The sequence below is a fragment of the Dendrobates tinctorius genome, unplaced genomic scaffold, assembly GCF_039654945.1.
Source record: "Dendrobates tinctorius isolate UK_male_01 unplaced genomic scaffold, ASM3965494v1 ptg000079l, whole genome shotgun sequence".
Classification (NCBI taxonomy): Eukaryota; Metazoa; Chordata; class Amphibia; order Anura; family Dendrobatidae; genus Dendrobates; species Dendrobates tinctorius.
This window is the reverse complement of record NW_027361747.1, coordinates 13,625,220-13,645,492: the sequence shown is the minus strand read 5'-3', so window position 1 is coordinate 13,645,492 and position 20,273 is coordinate 13,625,220. Positions and strand designations below refer to the sequence as shown.

Sequence of the window (20,273 nt, the reverse complement as noted above, 5' to 3'; positions counted from 1 at the left end):
AGATTGTAAGCTTGCGAGCAGGGCCCTCTTTCCTCTTGGTATCGGTTATGATCTATGTGATTATTAGAGTTGAGCGACTTTTGTTTTTTTAGGGTCGAGTTTCGTTTCGTGAAACCCGACTTTTCCAAAAGTCGGGTCGAGCAAGATCGGCCGATTATAGGGAAAAGTCGGGGTCGTCCCGAAACACGAAACCCATTGTAAGTCAATGGGGAATAAAAGTCGGCAGTGAGAGGAGGACAGGAAACACACCTACAGTGCCCATTTGAATGCCAAAAGCATCAATTCTTCTTACTTAAGCTTGTCAACCTTAATTAACTTCATAATACAAGTTACGCACTGAAAAATGGGGGTTATTTGGCTAAAGTTGTGGGGGGTAAGGCTGGCTCCAGGTTTTCATGTGCCCTGGGCGAAAGAGCGCCCCTTTAACACATACCACAACTCATCATGCTCCGATACGGCAGAGAAATAGCGGTATAGTACAATGAAAAATACCTCACTTTTTACATCTCATGACGAGGCCCATCTATTTCTCCATACAGAATCATTGGTCCCATATAATGTTTGAAACAGTATATGATGAGCTCCACATAATGCTACAGTATATGTTGGTCCCCATGGATGAAGTTCCACTGTCTTATGGGCCCAAATAATGCTCCAAACATTATGGGCCCCATTTCTAATGCTCTAGTGTATAATGGGCCCTGTAAATGCTGCTCCACTGTCTCATGTCCACCTTTGGAATGTTCCAGTGTATGGTGGGCCCCATCTATCATTCTCCAGAGTATAGTGCTCCCCAAAAATTGCTGTCCCAACATTGAAAACAATCAAATGAGTCTCCTCGCTTGGGAATCCCTGTACTAGTCTGGACTCCTCGTCGTCCCCATCTTCCATCTCACTGCACAGTATTTCAACCTTGCAAGTGCTGTGATCCTGAGCAAGCAGGGGGGGCCCACTCATTGGCGACGGCACTGGCACAGGGCCCCTGATAGTACGGTGGTGTGTCTGATGGCGGGTGGGCCGAACCTGCACTTTCATCTGCAGCTTCCTCTTTGTCACCGTGTAAGATGGAACTGTATATGGGAAGGGTAACCTGAGTTTCATCAGGGTCAGATTCAGGCCGTGTAGCGTGCGAGGGGAATGTAGTGGTCTGGGTCAATGTACCAGCAGATTCATCGAGCAGTGGCTGGGCATCAGTGCACTTGTGTCGCCCCCAGGAGTACGGTCGCCACAGTGGCATTACCTTCCTCCTAGGGAGTGTGATGTCATGCTTGGGAGCAATGAAGGATCTCTCTAGCAGGTTAACTGATTGGGCGGCGTTATTCCCACGAGTCATGACCCTCCAAACAGCGTTCATGAAGGCAAAGTGTTTGTTTTACGTGGGCAGTATGGTTGCAAAGCTGAACCTTAAAGGAATGTCCAGAAGGGCACCACCAGGAGTGGAGCCTATGGTTAAATTCGACTCCACCTGGGAAACCTCAACCATGCCAGCTACAGAACAGATGCACACATTGCAAGCTTAATTCCGTTAACGAACGAGACTCCGTCATGCCCCGCGGTCCGAGTCCGGCTTACTAGAGGGACACGTGAGGCTCTGGCACATGAGATTGGCCAATAACTGGTGTGTCATGCCCTTACATGTCTGTGGCTGCATGTGCGCTACACTGAAAAGGCCAGCGTTTGTCGCTTACAGGTGCAGATAACCCGCTGAACAACGTTAGTGATGGGGATTACTGATTACAATTATTACCCGCGAACGATGATTTCCCAGTAAGTGCAGGTTAACCGCAGTTCCGGAATTAGGCCTAACCGTCATTCCTGAAAAAATGAAAAACTTACGTGTGCAAACCACAGGTGCTGTAGCTTGCTTAACAGCTCGCCAGCCATTCTCACGCCCAGTATGGATTACACGTGATTGCACAAAGGTGAGAAAGGGTACCGTATCCCAGGATAACATGTATGGATAGCGTACACATTCAAAATATATGTCTATACATCAGGAGGCAGGCTCAGACGGTGTTAGGCCCAGTATGGCTTGCACGTGATTGCACAAAGGTGAGAATGGGTACCGTATCCCAGGATAACATGTATGGATAGCGTACACATTCAAAATATATGTCTATACATCAGGAGGCAGGCTCAGACGGTGTTAGGCCCAGTATGGCTTGCCCGTGATTGCACAAAGGTGAGAAAGGGTACCGTATCCCAGGATAACATGTATGGATAGCATACACATTCAAAATATATGTCTATACATCAGGAGGCAGGCTCAGACGGTGTTAGGCCCAGTATGGCTTGCACGTGATTGCACAAAGGTGAGAAAGGGTACCGTATCCCTGGATAACATGTATGGATAGCGTACACATTCAAAATATATGTCTATACATCAGGAGGCAGGCTCAGACGGTGTCAGGCACAGTATGGATTTGACGGCCCAGACTACACAGCGGAGGAGCAGGGAGAGGTAAAGATTGCAAATGCTGGGGCCCTGCCCAAGCAAGGGGGGCCCACTCGTGGGCGTCGGTACTGGCACTGGGCCCCTCATAGTACGGCGGTGTGTCTGACGGCGGGTGTGCACCCCCACCGTCAGAGACACTTGATTGCACTATGAGGGACCCTGTGCCAGTGCCCACGCCCAAGAGTCGGCCTACCCACCTGTCCAGGGCAACGGCACTCGCACGGTGTCATGCGCTAGGTGGTGACCCTGGCCATGGGGGGGGGGGCAGCACAGTTAGGGAGTTTTAGAAAGTGGCATATGTTGATGTTGGACATTCAGCTGATGCAAAAGGCGAAATAGGTCAAGTCCCAGGAAGAGGTGGACCAAAGCAAGCCATTTTTCTGTCACCCTATGTGTCATCAGGGGAAGGTGGGACAAAATCCTTGGAAACCCATGCATGGTTCATTTTAATGAAGGTTAGATCATCCACATTTTGGGTTGACATACGGGTCCTTTTTTCTGTCAGGATTGATCCAGCTGCACTGAAGACTCTTTCCGATAGCACACTTGCAGCTGGGCAAGCGAGCTCCTGTAAGGCATATTGTGCCAATTCAGGCCAGGTGTCCAGTTTAGCGGCCCAATAGTCAAAGGGGAATGAACTGTGTGGGAGAACATCGATATGGGAGGAAAAGTAGTTTGTAACCATAGTTGACAACTGCTGTCTCCTGTCACTTTCCATCGATGCAGTATTACCAGTTGTGTGAGCGGTACTTGAAAAATCAGTCCACAACATTGTCATGAAACCCCTGTCTCCAACGCCACTTCTGCTGTGTGCACCATGAACACCTCTGCCAAGCTGCCCCCGGCCCGTACGGCTCGTGTGAGAACCATCACCGCTGCTGTGTGCTGGGAATGCCTCAAGCAACCGATTTACCAGAGTTGCTTGTTTATTAGCCAATATTAGGTCAAGGTTCTCCTGTGGCATGATGTTTTGTAATTTGCCTTTATAGCATGGATCCAGGATGCTGGCCAACCAGTAGTCGTCATCGTTCATCATTTTGGCAATGCAGGGGTCCCTTTTTAGGATCTGCAAGGCATAATCTGACATGTGGGCCAATGTTCCCGGTGTCAATGATGCACTGCGAGTGCTGGGTGGAGGAGCACTTTCTGGCAAATCCACATCCCTCCAGTCACGCATAAACCCTGTACCAGACCTTGCCACGCCAACATTTTCACTTGCCCCACGAGATGCATCCTCCTCCCCTAAGTAATCATCCCCATCATCATCCTCCTCCTCCTCTTCTTCCTCCAACTCGTCCAGGAGAGGTCCCTGAGCAGACAATGGCTGAATGTCATCAAGGATTCCCTCCTCCTCTTCCTCCTCATCAACATTGGCTGCAGACGCCTGCTCCTTAAGGTGTGTCAAAGTTTGCATGAGCAGACGCATAAGTGGGATGCTCATGCTTAGGATGGCGTCGTCTGCGCTTACCAGCCGTGTGCATTCCTCAAAACACTGAAGGACTTTACAGAGTTCTTTCAGCTTCGACCACTGCACACCTGTCAACTCCATGACTGCTCTCAAAGTGCCTGGCCGTGTATCCTCCCACAAATGCATTATGGCCTGCCTCTGCTCGCACAGCCGCTCCACCATGTGCAGGGTGGAGTTCCACCTTGTTGCAATGTCGATAATGAGGCGGTGGTAGGGAAGGCGGAGCAATCGCTGCAGCTTCTGCATACGAACGGAGTGTACAGGCGACCGGCGGATGTGCGCGCACAGTCTTCGCACCTTCTGGAGCAGGGCTGTTAACTCCGGATAATTTTTGAGGAAGCACTGTACCACCAGGTTCAAGGTGTGAGCCAAGCAAGGTATGTGGCTGAGTTTTGAAAGGGCTATGGCTGCCACAAAATTACGGCCGTTATCACTAACTACCTTGCCTGCCTCAAGATGTACACTGCCCAGCCATGACTCAGTTTGTCGCTTCAAGTACTCGGCCAGCACCTCGGCGGTGTGTCTGTCGCCCAAACACATCATCTGCAACACAGCCTGCTGACGCTTTCCACTAGCTGCTCGATAGGGGGACACCTCATGTGCAACAGTGGCAGCTGCAGATGGAGTGCTCGTACGACTGCGCTCTGTGGACGAGCTTTCGCTTCTGGAGGAGGAGGAGGAGGAGGGTCGAACGCCTAGAGCCAACTGTTTCCTAAACCGTGGGCTAGGCAGCACTGTCCCACCACCGCTGTCCCCTGTGGACCCTGCATCCACCACATTAACCCAGTGTGCAGTGATGGACACGTAACGGCCCTGGCCATGCTGACTGGACCATGCATCAGTTGTGAGGTGCACCTTTCCACTCACTGACTGCTTGAGTGCATGGACAATGCGGTCTTTTACATGATGGTAGAGGGCTGGGATGGCTTTGCGAGAGAAGAAGTGGCGACTGGGTAGGTCATAGCGTGGTACTGCATAGGCCATGAGTTCGCGGAAAGCTGCGCTTTCCACCAACCGATAGGGCATCATCTCAAACGAGATTAGTTTGGCAATGTGGGCGTTCAAACCCAGTGTACGCGGATGAGAGACTGAGTACTTTCTTGACCTACTCATAGTGTCTGGGAGGGTGAGCTGGACTTGAGAGCTGCATATGGTGGAAGTAGCGGTGGACAGGGTGGACTGAGAGAGGGTTGATGATGGTGATGGAGTTGGTGTTCTTTCTGATGGCCTAGATTCAGTATTTCGTTGATATAACAGTGGGATTCCCTGACTGCTGTGGCCTTGCAACGACACCTCAACATTTGCTGCTGTGCTAACCGGTGGGCTTACAGTGGGGGAAACAATGTAGCGTTGTTGACTACCTTCTTTGTGATCAGTTGCACATGTGGCACTTGAGGTTTGGTGTTGTGTCCACGCTTGCAAGTGCATGCTGGTTAAATGTCTAAGCATGCAACTGGTATTCAAATTTTTCAGATTTTTCCCTCGGCTAAAGGTCTTTGCGCACTTCTTACAGATAACCTTGGCCTGATCATGAGGATTTTGTTCAAAAAAGTGCCACACTGCACTCTTCCTACTTTGGCAGACATTTTGCGGCCTAGCACGCTGTGATCTTTTGACCGTCTGGACAAGCTGTCCAGCAACTCTTTTGATTTTTGGAACCTGTCTTTGGAGTGCTCCGGGCCTGCCAGATAACAGCTGTTGCGATGTCGATGTCTGCTGTGGATGCTCCTCCTCATCTGAGCTATTGGAAGCAGCACCCTCTTCCCCCAATGGATGCCAATCTGGGTCAACAACTGGGTCATCCATCACCTCCTCTTCAATGTCATGTGCACCTTCCTCTGTGTCACCGTGTATGGTGGTATAGTGTGCGGGAAGGGGCACCTGAGTCTCATCAGGGTCAGAATCTGGCTCTGTACACTTCGAGGACAATGTAGTGCTCTGAGTGAATGTACCAGCAGAATCATCTATCAGCGGCTGTGCATCAGTGCACTCCATGTCAGATTCATCTTGGCCTGGGTAATTCACCATTTCACTTGATAATCCAGGCATGGTATGTGAAAACAGCTCCATGGAGTAATCAGTAGTATGGCCTGCGTCATCCTTCAATCTTGGTTGGGGTGAAGGACACAAGGAAAGGTGTGGTTCATGAACATGAGCCTCCAATGACGACTCAGTGCTTTTATTTTTTACAACTTCAGAAGAGGAGGCGATAGAGCTGGAGGCTGAGTCAGCAATGTAAGACAAAACTTTTTCCTGAAGCTCTGGCTTTAAAAGCGGTTTGCCAACTCCTAGAAAACTAAGCCTTCGAGGCCTTGTGGAGCCAGACGATGATGCAGGCTCAACACCTCCTGCATTCGGTCCTATTTTGCTTTTGCCACTAGCATCAGATCCACCACCAACACCATCATTACCAGCTGCCAACCCCCGCCCAATTCCACGGCCTCTTCCACCAGCCTTCCTCATTTTTGGTAGAAATGTAGACAAAATGCAACAAACTATATAGTAATGTAAAACAAGGTACAAGGTGTCTATAGGACAGGGGAGATTTTGAATTTCTGCAGACACTTGTGGACACTGGACACTTTTGGATTGTGTGAGGCCCACTGAATATCAGAGCGCTATGTCACAGGCTCGATGGCACAGGTGTGAAAAAAGGGACTACAGGATAAGGGAGATTTTGAATTTCTGCAGACACTAGTGGACACTGGACACTTTTGGATTGTGTGAGGCCCACTGAATATCAGAGCGCTATGTCACAGGCTCGATGGCACAGGTGTGAAATAAGGGACTACAGGATAAGGGAGATTTTGAATTTCTGCAGACACTAGTGGACACTGGACACTTTTGGATTGTGTGAGGCCCACTGAATATCAGAGCGCTATGTCACAGGCTCGATGGCACAGGTGTGAAAAAAGTGACTACAGGATAAGGGAGATTTTGAATTTCTGCAGACACTAGTGGACACTGGACACTTTTGGATTGTGTGAGGCCCACTGAATATCAGAGCGCTATGTCACAGGCTCGATGGCACAGGTGTGAAAAAAGGGACTACAGGATAATGGAGATTTTGAATTTCTGCAGACACTAGTGGACACTGGACACTTTTGGATTGTGTGAGGCCCACTGAATATCAGAGCGCTATGTCACAGGCTCGATGGCACAGGTGTGAAAAAAGTGACTACAGGATAAGGGAGATTTTGAATTTCTGCAGACACTAGTGGACACTGGACACTTTTGGATTGTGTGAGGCCCACTGATTATCAGAGCGCTATGTCACAGGCTCGATGGCACAGGTGTGAAAAAAGTGACTACAGGATAAGCGAGATTTTGAATTTCTGCAGACACCAGTGGACACTGGACACTTTTGGATTGTGTGAGGCCCACTGAATATCAGAGCGCTATGTCACAGGCTCGATGGCACAGGTGTGAAAAAAGGGACTACAGGATAAGGGAGATTTTGAATTTCTGCAGACACTAGTGGACACTGGACACTTTTGGATTGTGTGAGGCCCACTGACGCTGTATGGTGTGAAAAAATGCACGCTCAGTACCTCAGCAGGACAAAAAAAAAATTGGGATTGCTTTTAAAAAAGCAGTTTGCAGAGCAGTGGGTAAACAGCAATGCAGCTGTCAGGAAGCCTTAGAAGGCAGCCTAACAACCAACACCGCTGATCCACCACAATATAGCCTCTCCTTGCACTGCACACACAGTGACTGGTGTGTTGTACAGGCAAAATCGCTAGCAGCAGAAGCAGTTTTTTTTTCTTCTTCCCTGCCTAACGCTCTCCCTACAGAATCAGCAACCTCTCCCTATGCTAAGATCGGCAGAAGTAAGATGGCGGTCGGCGTGCACGCCCTTTTATAACCCCTGTGACGCCCACCAAAGCAAGCCAATCACTTGCATGCCCTTCTGAAAGATGGTGGTGACCCCTGTCTATGTCATCACGTTGCCCACAGTGTCCGTGGATCCTGATTGGCTGAAAAAGAGCGCAAAACAAACTTTTGAAACGCAACTTTGGCACGTAAGTCGCCGACCTCGTGGCCGACCTCATCCTAGGGTCGGGTTTCGTTTCATGAAACCTGACTTTGCCAAAAGTCGGCGACTTTTGAAATTTTTCGACCCATTTCGCTCAACTCTAGTCATTACTCCATGCTATTTCTCTTTGATCTCTCTGCAGCATTCGACACTGTGGATCATCAGCTCCTCCTCACTATGCTCCGTTCCATTGACCTCAAGGACACCGTTCTCTCCTGGTTCTCCTCCTATCTCTCTGATTGCTCCTTTACTGTATCTTTTGCTGACTCTTCCTCCTCTCATCTTCCCCTTACTGTTGGGGTTCCTCAAGGATCAGTCCTAGGCCCCCTCCTCTTCTCTTTGTACACTGCCCCTATTGGTCAAACAATCAGTAGATTTGGTTTCCAGTACCATCTCTATGCTGATGACACCCAATTATACGCTGCTTCTTCTGACATCACGCCTGCCATTCTAGAAAACACCGGCGATTGTCTAAACGCTGCGTCTAACATCATGTCCTCACTATATCTGAAACTGTACCTGTCAAAGACTGAACTCCTGGTGTTTCCTCCCGCTACTAATGTACCTATACCCGACATTGCCATTTCCGTGTGTGGTTCCACTATTACTCCCCAGCAACATGCCCATTGTCTTGGGGTCATACTTGACTCCGAGCTTTCCTTTGTCCCCCACATACGATCACTGGCTCTCTCTTGATATCTACACCTCAAAAATATTTCTAGAATTCAACCTTTTCTTACTTTTGACTCTGAAAAAACTCTTACTGTTTCTCCTATTCATTCTCGTCTCGACTATTGTAACTCCCTTCTAATTGGTCTCCCTCTTACCAAACTCTCCCCCCCTCCAATCTGTCTTGAATGCTGCTGCCAGGATCATATTCCTCGCCAATCGTTACACCGATGCCTCTACCTTGTGCCAGTCATTACACTGGCTACCCATCCACTCCAGAATCCAGTACAAACTTATTACCCTCACCCACAAAGCTCTCCATGGCTCAGCACCACCCTACATCTCCTTCTTTGTTTCAGTATACCATCCTACCCGCGCCCTCCGTTCTGCTGATGACCTGAGGTTAGCATCCACAATAATCAGAACTTCCCACTCCCGTCTCCAAGATTATACACGTGCTGCACCAATTCTTTGGAATGCACTTCCCAGGTCAATGCAATTAGTCCTCAATCCCGACAATTTTAAGCGTGCCCTGAAAACTCATTTATTCAGACTGGCCTACTGCCTCAACACATTAACCTAATCTATGCCTGTGTGGCACAGCCAAAAGTTTTTACCATAACCAGATTCCCCGCATCATGTTCCCACATGCTTTATACATCCATTAGCCCTCTGTATCTGTACTGTTACACACTTAACATTATGGCTGGTCCATACAATCAGGGCAACTGTTACTACCCACCTTTCGTGTCTCCCTTTTTCCTCATAGATTGTAAGTTTGCGAGCAGGGCCCTCACTCCTCTTGGTATCTGTTATGATCTATGTGATTATTGTTATGCTGTAATGTCTATTGTCTGTACAAGTCCCCTCTGAAATGTAAAGTGCTGTGGAATATGTCGGCGCTGTAGAAATAAAATGTATTATTATTATTATTATTAATAGTATACTATATCTGTAGTAAATAATACAATAACTCTAAAATATCTTAATACCTATACTGATGTCTCTTGGTGTCATTTGCGCATGCTTGAGTGTTCATAAAAGTGAAATGCGTGTGTCAGGGATGGAGCAGAGCCCTAAGCCTAGTAGACGCAACGCCATCACATGTACTGAGCAGGCACATTCTCTCTAAGTGATCCGAACACCTCAGGGCTAATAAATGGGCATCAAATGCTTCACTACACTGTCATGAATAAAGGCACCGCACGGCTCTAAAGACGGATATTTTAAGAACATGTGCAGCAAGAGTATAACAAAAGTATATAAAGAACCCATGCTGGACAAAAGGCAGGTATTAATCAGCAGCATGAAGCATCTACCAACACATACATGGGACACCACATATATTTTTTTACTTATTACATACAGTTGTGTGAAAGTGTTGCCCCCTCCTGATTTCCTATTGTTTTGCGTGTTTGTCACACTTAAATGTTTCAGATGACTAAACAAATTTAAAGGGAACCTGTCAGCAGGATTGTGCTGAGCAACCTACCCACAGAGTCAGGTCGGCGTCGTTATACTGATTACAATGATACTTGGTGATGAAATCCGTCTTGTGGTTGCTGTTTAATCTTTATTTTCAGTTTTGAGTTAATGATACACTCGTGCTCCGGGGCGGCCTGTGGGGGGGCTTCATGTGGTGCTCTGATTAGGTATTCATAATGCAGACTGCTGACAGGTCACTGATCCCCCACTGACCTGTCCCCTAGTTTACATAATGAATATATGTACATATAGTCGTCGCTGCAGTATTGGGGTAATTTTGGTCAGCCAGCCACTCCTGGAAAGGTTCACCACTGTTCCATGTTTTCGCCATTTGTGGATAATGGCTCTCACTATGATTTGCTGTCTTCCCAAAGAATTGGATCACAGTAAAATAACATTCTGCTCATGCTCGCAGCAGAGTTTAAGCTGAGGGTTATTTGCATGTAACATCCGATTCTCTCCCATGAGAACAGTTGCTGTACGCTAGTGTGAGTGAGCCCTTAGATTGTGTATATCATCCTACGAAAAGTTTTCCCTATTGAGTATTCCATTTTTTTCATGAATAATGTTCTTACAATTTTAATTTGTTTATTTTACCATCAACTTCATCATTGTTTTGTGTTTTAGAAATTTTTCTCTATCCTGACGTATGTTTCCATTTCACAGGTGTAAAGGTGCATCACACTATGGCCTTAATAAAGAGCGCAAAAGACGTTCACAGGACGGCTCCCCGGACTGCAGCTCATCTCTAGACTTAACCATAGCAGCAGTGTCATCTGAATTATCAGCTGCCTCAGCTACAGCCTTAGTGTCTGATGAAACGGGTCAGGATAACCCTGTGTACAGCTCACCCACAGGAGACAGCCATTTGGGAAGTGGATCTGAAGAACACTGCAGAATTAATCGGAACAGGAGTAAGTCAGCCTCGGCTTTATTGCTGTCGTTTATTATTCATGCCTGCGCTGCAGTCATTTCACATTAAAAGCAATTTACTAGGCTGTGAATAATGCTCAGTTCAGACTCGCTTAGTGTCAATGGCAGAACCATGGTGACATAAGAAGCTTTGTAGGCTTCACCTTTGATGAACATTGAGACATACTTGTCATTGTTAGGCTGAAAGTTAGTTTTTTGACATTAAGGACAAATGCAGACTGCCGTAGATTCTCGCATCTGATCGAATCTGGTCGATTATGCAAATGACACTCTGATCAAATTCTGATCAAGGTTTAATCATAGAGGAATCATAGTGTTATCTGATTCTCTCGGTTGAGGAGAAGATGGAGGAAAAAAATTCTCCATCTCCTCCGTTCTCTTAGTTCTCGGAGATCGGACTGCACTCGGATGTCTTCAAGCACAGTCTGGTGGATGGACCCAGTCAGACATGTGCACGGCTCCATAGAATAACAATGGTCCGATGTTTTGTTGGATGGCACTCGGACCAAAAATACAGTAATCTGCACCTGCCCTTGCGCGAAATAAAAGAAACACTTTTCATCAGTGGGATGGATCTGATTTGTATCTGTTTTTGGTTTCTTTTTATACCCACTGTGTACCAGACAAACATAATGCAGGTTTCCAAAGCTTCCCTTAGCATTAGGCCGCAGACGTCCATGTTTAACATACAGTGGCATGTAAAAGTTTGGGCACCCCTGGTCAAAATTATTTTATTGTGAACAGTTAAGCAAATTGAAGATGAAATGATCTCTAAAAGGCCTTAGATTAAAGATGACACATTTCCTTTGTATGTTAGGCAAATATATCTGTATTTTTTATTATTATTTTTTACATTTTAAAAAAAATTGCAAAAAGGAAAGTGGGCCAATTCAAAAGTTTGAGCACCCTGCATGGTAAGTACCTAGCAACACCCCGTTTTGCAAGTATCACAGCCTGTAAACGCTTTTTGTAGCCAGACAAGAGTCTTTCAATTTTTGTTTCAGGGATTTTCTTCCATTCTTGGATCATTCTTTCAGTTCTATGAGATTACTTGGTTGTCTTGCCTGCACTGCTTTTTTGAGATCTAGGCACAGATGAGGCCTAAATCTGTGAAAAATGGACAACATATAGACTGATGGCATCCATATCTTGTCCTTTTTTTCTGACTTTTTCACTTTAGTGGCCAAGCGTGGTCTGCAAATTAGACCAAATCAGTCATGTCCCTCTAGGCTTTTTCTAAAAATGCTCATAGGCTAAAAAATGGTACAGATAGAACACATACAAGTGCTTCTCACAAAATTAGAATATCATCAAAAAGTTAATTTATTTCAGCTCTTCAATACAAAAAGTGAAGCTCATATTATATAGAGTCATTACAAACAGAGCGATCTATTTCAAGTGTTTATTTCTGTTAATGTTGATAATTATGGCTTACAGCCAATGAAAACCCAAAAGTCATTATCTCAGTAAATTAGAATAATTTATAACATCAGCTTGAAAAATGATTTTAAAATCCGAAATGTTGGCCTACTGAAATGTGTGTTCAGTAAATGCACTCAATACTTGGTCGGGGCTCCTTTTGCATTAATTACTGCATCAATGTGGCGTGGCATGGAGGCGATCAGCCTGTGGCACTGCTGAGGTGTTATGGAAGCCCAGGTTGCTTTGATAACAGTCTTCAGCTTGTCTGCATTGTTAGGTCTGGTATCTCTCATCTTCCTCTTGACCATACCGCATATATTTTCTGTGGGGTTAAGGTCAGGTGAGTTTGCTGGCCAATCAAGCACAGTGATACTGTTGTTTTTACACCAGGTATTGGTACTTTTGGCAGTGTGGACAGGTGCCAAATCCTGCTGGAGATAGAAATTTCCATCTCCAAAAAGCTTGTCGGCAAAGGGAAGCATGAAGTGCTCTAAAATTTCCTGGTAGACGGCTGTGCTGACTTTGGTCTTGATAAATACAAAGGACCTACACCAGCAGATGACATGGCTCCCCAAACCATCACTGATTGTGGAAACTTCACACTAGACCTCAAACAGCTTGGATTGTCTGTCTCTCCACTCTTCCTCCAGACTCTGGGACCTTGACATCCAAATTAAATGCAAAATTTACTTTCATCTGAAAAGAACACCTTGGACCAGTAAGCAACAGTCCAGTTCTTTTTCTCCTTGGCCCAGGTAAGACGCTTCTTGCATTGTCTATTGGTCTAGTGGCTCGACACAAGAAATGCAATACTTGTAGCCCATGTCCTGGATAAATCTGTGTGTGGTGGCTCTTGAAGCAATTACACCAGCAACAGTCCACTCCTTGTGAATCTCCCCTAGATTTTGAATGGCATTTTCTTAACAATCCTTTCAAGGCTGTGGTTATCCCGAGATATTAATGAGAAGAGAGAGCCAACAAAAAAAAAAAAAAAAACTTAGCCTTAACCTCCTATATATTCAGACATAGCTAGGGGGAGCATTTATGCAGGGGTGGCATTTATGCACATGTAATCGAAGTACATGTATCAAAGTACTTCTGGCAGTTATAACATGGCAGTTAGACAGGGCCGGAGACAGGTAAGACATTTATATACATCTACTCCCTGTACATTTGGAGTACAACAAATATATACCATATGCATTTGTGTAATTTATATCCTGGCCGCAGCATTCACACACATCCACCGCCCTGGCATTAACTCTCTACACTCCATCCATATTGGCCCCTCGCTTCTTTCCTCTCCTATGTATAGCACTCACGCTCTTTTCACATTGTTAAATTGCACAGATCCAGGCAGTCCCACCATTCAACACCAGAGACGCTCTCACAAATCACTTAACCATCTGCTCACTCTTTCTATCCTCCTTCTCCTACTCGCAGGAGACATTGCTCCCAACCCTGGTCCCCCATGTTATAGAAAGTCAAACCCCCCCACTGCTACACTCAGAAACCCCTCTAATCTTATTAATATTCCCTGCATGCCATCTGTCTCTCTTAATTGTGCACTTTGGAATTCTCGCTCAGTGTGTAACAAACTCTCCTTCATTCATGACTTCTTCCTTTCTAATTCTCTTAACCTCCTGGCTCTTACTGAAACCTGGATCCAGCAGTCAGATACTACCGCTGCTGCTCTTTCATACGGGGGGCTACACTTCTCTCATACCCCAAGATCAGACAATAGAGCTGGTGGAGGCGTTGGTCTGCTCCTATCACCAAAATGTACCTTTCAGGTTATCCCTCAAGTACCCTCACTTGTCTTCCCTTCTTTTGAGGTCCATGCCGTCAGACTCTACACCCCCTTCTCCATGCAAGTGGCGGTGGTGTATCGTCCTCCCGGCCCCTCCCATCAGTTCCTGGATCATTTTGCCACTTGGCTTCCACATTTTCTCTCCTGTGACATCCCTACCCTCATCATGGGAGATTTCAACATCCCCATTGCTCTTCCCCTCTCCCCATCTGCTACTCACCTTTTTGTCTCTAACCTCCTCATTTGGCCTTTCGCAGCTTACTAATTCTCCAACGCATGAAGACGGAAACTCCCTCGACTTGGTCTTCTCTCGGCTTTGTGCAGTGGATGATTTTGCAAACTCCCCTCTCCCGCTCTCTGACCACAATCTTCTTTCATTCTCTATAAAGAACTGCCAGGCTGCTCAGGTCACCCCCACTGTCCAGACTTATAGAAACATACAGGCCATTAACACCCAGAAACTTCTGAAGAACTTGCAGTCTTCATTGGCCCCTATCCCATCCCTCTCATGTCCTGATTCTGCATTGAAGCATTACAATGAAACACTTCAAAGTGCCCTGGATGAATTTTCACCCCCTATAAATAGAACACCACAACACAGACGGCGACAACCCTGGCACACGGTGCAAACACGTTTCCTGCAGCTGTGCTCCAGGTGCGCCGAACGTCTGTGGAGAAAATCCAATCTACACGAAGATTTCATCCATTTTAAGTTTATGCTTAGAACATACAACACTGCCCTTCACCTCTCAAAACAAACCTATTTCAACACCCTCATCACCTCACTGTCCAATAATCCTAAACGTCTCTTTGACACTTTTCATTCTCTACTCAATCCAAGAGTACAGGCCCCAACCAAGGAGCTCCGAGCTGACGATCTGGCCAATTACTTCAAAGAAAAAATTGACCAGATCCGACAGGAAATTATCTCCAAATCCCCTCATACCATGCACTGTCCTCCCTCCCCCACTGCATCTAACTCACTCTCTGATTTTGAACCAGTCACAGAAGAAGAAGTAAGCAGGCTCCTTGCATCTTCTCGCCCAACTACTTGCACCAGTGACCCATTTCCGTCACATCTCCTCCAGTCCCTTTCCCCTGCTGTCACCCCTCACCTAACTAAAATATTTAACCTCTCTCTCTCTTTTGGTATTTTTCCCTCCTCATTTAAGCATGCCATCATACATCCACTACTTAAAAAACCATCCCTCGACCAAAACTGTGCCGCTAACTATAGACCTGTCTCTAATCTTCCCTTCATCTCTAAACTCCTGGAACGCCTGGTCCACTCCCGTCTTATCCGCTATCTCTCAGAAAACTCTGTTCTCGACCCTCTCCAATCCGGTTTCCGCTCTTTACACTCCACTGAAACTGCCCTCACTAAAGTCTCTAATGATCTACTAACAGCTAAATCAAATGGTCATTACTCCATGCTAATTCTCTTGGATCTCTCTGCAGCATTCAACACTGTGGATCATCAGCTCCTCCTCACTATGCTCCATTCCATTGGCCTCAAGGACACCGTTCTCTCCTGATTCTCCTCCTATCTCTCCGACCGCTCCTTTACTGTTTCTTTTGCCGGTTCCTCCTCTTCTCACCTTCCCCTTACTGTTGGGGTTCCTCAAGGATCGGTTCTAGGCCCCCTCCTCTTCTCCTTGTACACTGCCCCTATTGGTCAAACAATCAGTAGATTTGGTTTCCAGTACCATCTCTATGCTGATGACACCCAATTATACGCTTCTTCTCCTGACATCACGCCAGCCTTTCTAGAAAACACTGGCGATTGTCTAAACGCTGTGTCTAATATCATGTCCTCACTATATCTGAAACTGAACCTGTCAAAGACTGAACTCCTGGTGTTTCCTCCCGCTAATAATGTACCTATACCCGACATTGCTATTTCTGTGTGTGGTTCCACTATTACTCCCCAGCAACATGCCGGCTGTCTTGGGGTCATACTTGATTCCGAGCTTTCCTTTGCCCCCCACATTCGATCACTGGCTCGCTCTTGTCATCTGCACCTCAAAAACATTTCTAAAATTCGACCTTTTCTTACTTTTGACTCTGCAAAAACTCTTACTGTTTCTCTTATTCATTCTCGTCTCGACTATTGTAACTCTCTTCTAATCGGTCTCCCTCTTACCAAACTCTCCCCTCTCCAATCTGTCTTGAATGCTGCTGCCAGGATCATATTCCTCACCAATCTTTACACCGATGCCTCTACCTTGTGCCAGTCATTACACTGGCTACCCATCCACTCCAGAATTCAGTATAAACTTATTACCCTCACCCACAAAGCCCTCCATGGCTCAGCACCACCCTACATCTCCTCCCTTGTTTCAGTATACCACCCTACCCGCGCCCTCCGTTCTGCTGATGACCTGAGGTTAGTATCCTCAATAGTCAGAACCTCCCACTCCCATCTCCAAGACTTTACACGTGCCGCGCCAATTCTTTGGAATGCACTTCCCAGGTCAATACGATTAGTCCCCAATCCCCACAATTTTAAGCGTGTCCTGAAAACGCATTTATTCAGACTGGCCTATCGCCTCAACACATTAACCTAACCTATCCCTGTGTGGCAGAGCCAAAAGTTTTACCATAACCAGGTTCCCAGCATCATGTTCCCACATGCTTTATGCATCCATTAGCCCTCTGTGTCTGTACTGTTACACACTTAACATTATGGCTGGTCCATACAATCAGAGCAACTGTTACCACCCACCTTTCGTGTCTACCTCTTTCCTCATAGACTGTAAGCTTGCGAGCAGGGCCCTCACTCCTCTTGGTATTTGTTATAATCTACTGTATGTGATTATTGTTATGCTGTAATGTCTATTGTCTGTACAAATCCAAATAAAAATGTAAAGTGCTGCGGAATATGTCGGCGCTATAAAAATAAAATTTATTATTATTATTATTATTATTATTATTATTATTATTATTATCCCGGTTTCTTGTGCACCTTTTTCTACCACACTTTTTCCTTCCACTCAACTTTCCATTAATACGCTTGGATACAGCACTCTATGAACAGCCAGCTAGCATTGACTTTTGTGGCTTACCCTCCTTGTTGAGTGTGTCAATGACTGTCTTCTGTACATCTGTCTAGTCAGCAGTCTTGATTGTGGAGCCTACTGAAACAGACTAAGGGACCTTTTTAAACACTTAGGAAGCATTTGCAGGTGTTTTTTTTGCTAATTATGCTAATTCCCTGAGATAATGACATTTGGGTTTTCATTGGCTGTAAGCCATAATCATCAACATTAACAAAAATAAACACTTGAAATAGATCACTGTTTGTAATGACTATATAATATGAGTTTCACTTTTTGTATTGAACAACTGAAATAAATTAACTTTTTGATGATATTCTAATTCTGTGAGTAGCACCTGTATATGAAATGCATACTTGTGAAATTAGCGTAAGCCTCAACTTACATCTTGTTTTAGGCACGATTGACATGTTTACCAGTAAAACATACTAAACATTATGCAATAACAATCGCACAGCCATTGCCTGATTCATGCTGCCCTAGGATTTTGCAGAATTAATCTAATGGAAGATTCCCTTTAAGACATGTTCACAAAAAGCAATCATGCTACTTTTTTTGCTGTGATTTTCCAAAATTTCGTCAACATTGCCTCGTTATGCGATGATCTTTTAGACTCACTGGAATATGATGTGCTTTTTCCAAGATTTCAGAAAAATCACTGCAAAAACACAGCATCATCTCCTTGTGTGATCAAAGCAGGGAACTTAATAGGAAAGTCCAAAGGACTAATATGACTAGATAAATTCTGTGTACATACAGTTGTGGCCAAAAGTATTGACACCCCTGCAATTCCGTCAGATAATACTCAGTTTCTTCCTGAAAATGATTGCAAACACAAAAACTTTGGTATTATTATCTTCATTTAATTTGTCTTAAATGAAAAAACACAAAAAGAATTGTCCTAAAGCCAAATTGGATATAATTCCACACCAAACATAAAAAAGAGGGTGGACAAAAGTATTGGCACTGTTCGAAAAATCATGTGATGCTTCTCTAATTTGTGTAATTAACAGCACCTGTAACTTACCTGTGGCACCTAACAGGTGTTGGCAATAACTAAATCACACTTGCAGCCAGTTGACATGGATTAAAGTTGACTCAACCTCTGTCCTGTGTCCTTGTGTGTACCACATTGAGCATGGAGAAAAGAAAGAAGACCAAAGAACTGTCTGAGGACTTGAGAAACCAAATTGTGAGGAAGCATGAGCAATCTCAAGGCTACAAGTCCATCTTCAAAGACCAGAATGTTCCTGTGTCTACCGTGCGCAGTGTCATCAAGAAGTTTAAAGCCCATGGCACTGTGGCTAACCTCCCTAGATGTGGACGGAAAAGAAAAATTGACAAGAGATTTCAACGCAAGATTGTGTGGATGTTGGATAAAGAACCTCAACTAACATCCAAACAAGTTCAAGCTGCCCTGCAGTCCGAGGGTACAACAGTGTACTATCCGTTGGCATCTGAATGAAAAGGGACTGTATGGTAGGAGACCCAGGAAGACCCCACTTCTTACCCCGAGACATAAAAAAGCCAGGCTGGAGTTTGCCAAAACTTACCTGAAAAAGCCTAAAACGTTTTGGAAGAATGTTCTCTGATGAAATGAGGCAAAAGTAGAGCTTTTTGGGCAAAGGCATCAACATAGAGTTTGCAGGAGAAAAAAAGAGGCATTCAAAGAAAAGAACACGGTCCATACAGTCAAAAATGGCGGAGGTTCCCTGATGTTTTGGGGTTGCTTTGTTGCCTCTGGCACTGGACTGCTTGACCGTGTGCATGGCATTATGAAGTCTGAACACTACCAACAAATTTTGCAGCATAATGAAGGGCCCAGTGTGAGAAAGCTGGGTCTCCCTCAGAGGTCATGGGTCTTCCAGCAGGACAATGACCCAAAACACACTTCAAAAAGCACCTGAAAATGGTTTGAGAGAAAGCACTGGAGACTTCTAAAGGGGGCCAGCAATGAGTCCAGACCTGAATCCCATAGAACACCTGTGGAGAGATCTAAAAATGGCAGTTTGGAGAAGGCACCCTTCAAATATCAGGGACCTGGAGCAGTTTGCCAAAGAAGAATGGTCTAAAATTCCAGCAGAGCATTGTAAGGAACTCATTGATGGTTACCGGAAGCGGTCGGTCGCAGTTATTTTGGCTAAAGGTTGTGCAACCAAGTATTAGGCTGAGGGTGCCAATACTTTTGTCTGGCCCATTTTTGGAGTTTTGTGTGAAATGATCAATGTTTTGCTTTTTGCTTCCTTCTCTTTTGTGTTTTTTCATTTAAGACAAATTAAATGAAGATAATAATACCAAAGAATTTGGGTTTGCAATCCTTTTCAGGAAGCAACTGAGTATTATCTGACAGAATTGCAGGGGTGTCAATACTTTTGGCCACAACTGTAGATAACTTATTAAATAAGTTCCTAACATAATAAATAAAATCGTTATATGCCAATGATCTTTTTCCTTGGCCGGCAGTTTTGCTGATGTCCTTTTGTAATGTGGCATGAGGTGGTAGCCATGGGCGAGGTACTCATACACAGTCTCTCTCTACCTCTTCAGGCTTACTTGCTTCTGTCCCTAAATATCTCTACCTTCACCACAACCCAGCACAGTACCACATTCCAGTAAGTGAGAGTCCTATACTTCAACCCACTTACTTAGCCTCTCTGTTTTCTGACACCTTGTAACTATCGCCCCGGGCATTCTCTTCATCTCACATTCACTGTTCTGTCCTGGCACATTACCGCTCTGAGTTATAAACCCGGGGCTCTACTGTTTGGCATTCTGTCCCAGGACCCATCTCCAGTGCATTACTATGTCTTTCTGTGGCGCCCCTGAGGCTTCAGTCGCCACAGAGGTACTGCATCTCCTGCTGAGGTGTGGTACCCCACCATCCAGGTAAGGTGGAGACTCCTGACCACACTCCAACACCTGCACCCCCACATCACAAA

At 45.5% G+C, this 20,273-nt stretch overlaps 1 protein-coding gene across 8 annotated transcripts in view; it reads left to right on the top strand.

The window, feature by feature from the left end:
* LNX1 (ligand of numb-protein X 1) overlaps positions 1–20,273 on the top strand; it is a 294,610-nt gene that overhangs the window by 132,194 nt on the left and 142,143 nt on the right. For all 8 annotated transcript variants that reach the window (XM_073583540.1, XM_073583543.1, XM_073583545.1 and 5 more), the window contains one exon: positions 10,780–11,027. In XM_073583540.1, the coding sequence (XP_073439641.1) occupies positions 10,780–11,027 (248 nt within the window). The remainder of the gene's footprint in view (positions 1–10,779; positions 11,028–20,273) is intronic.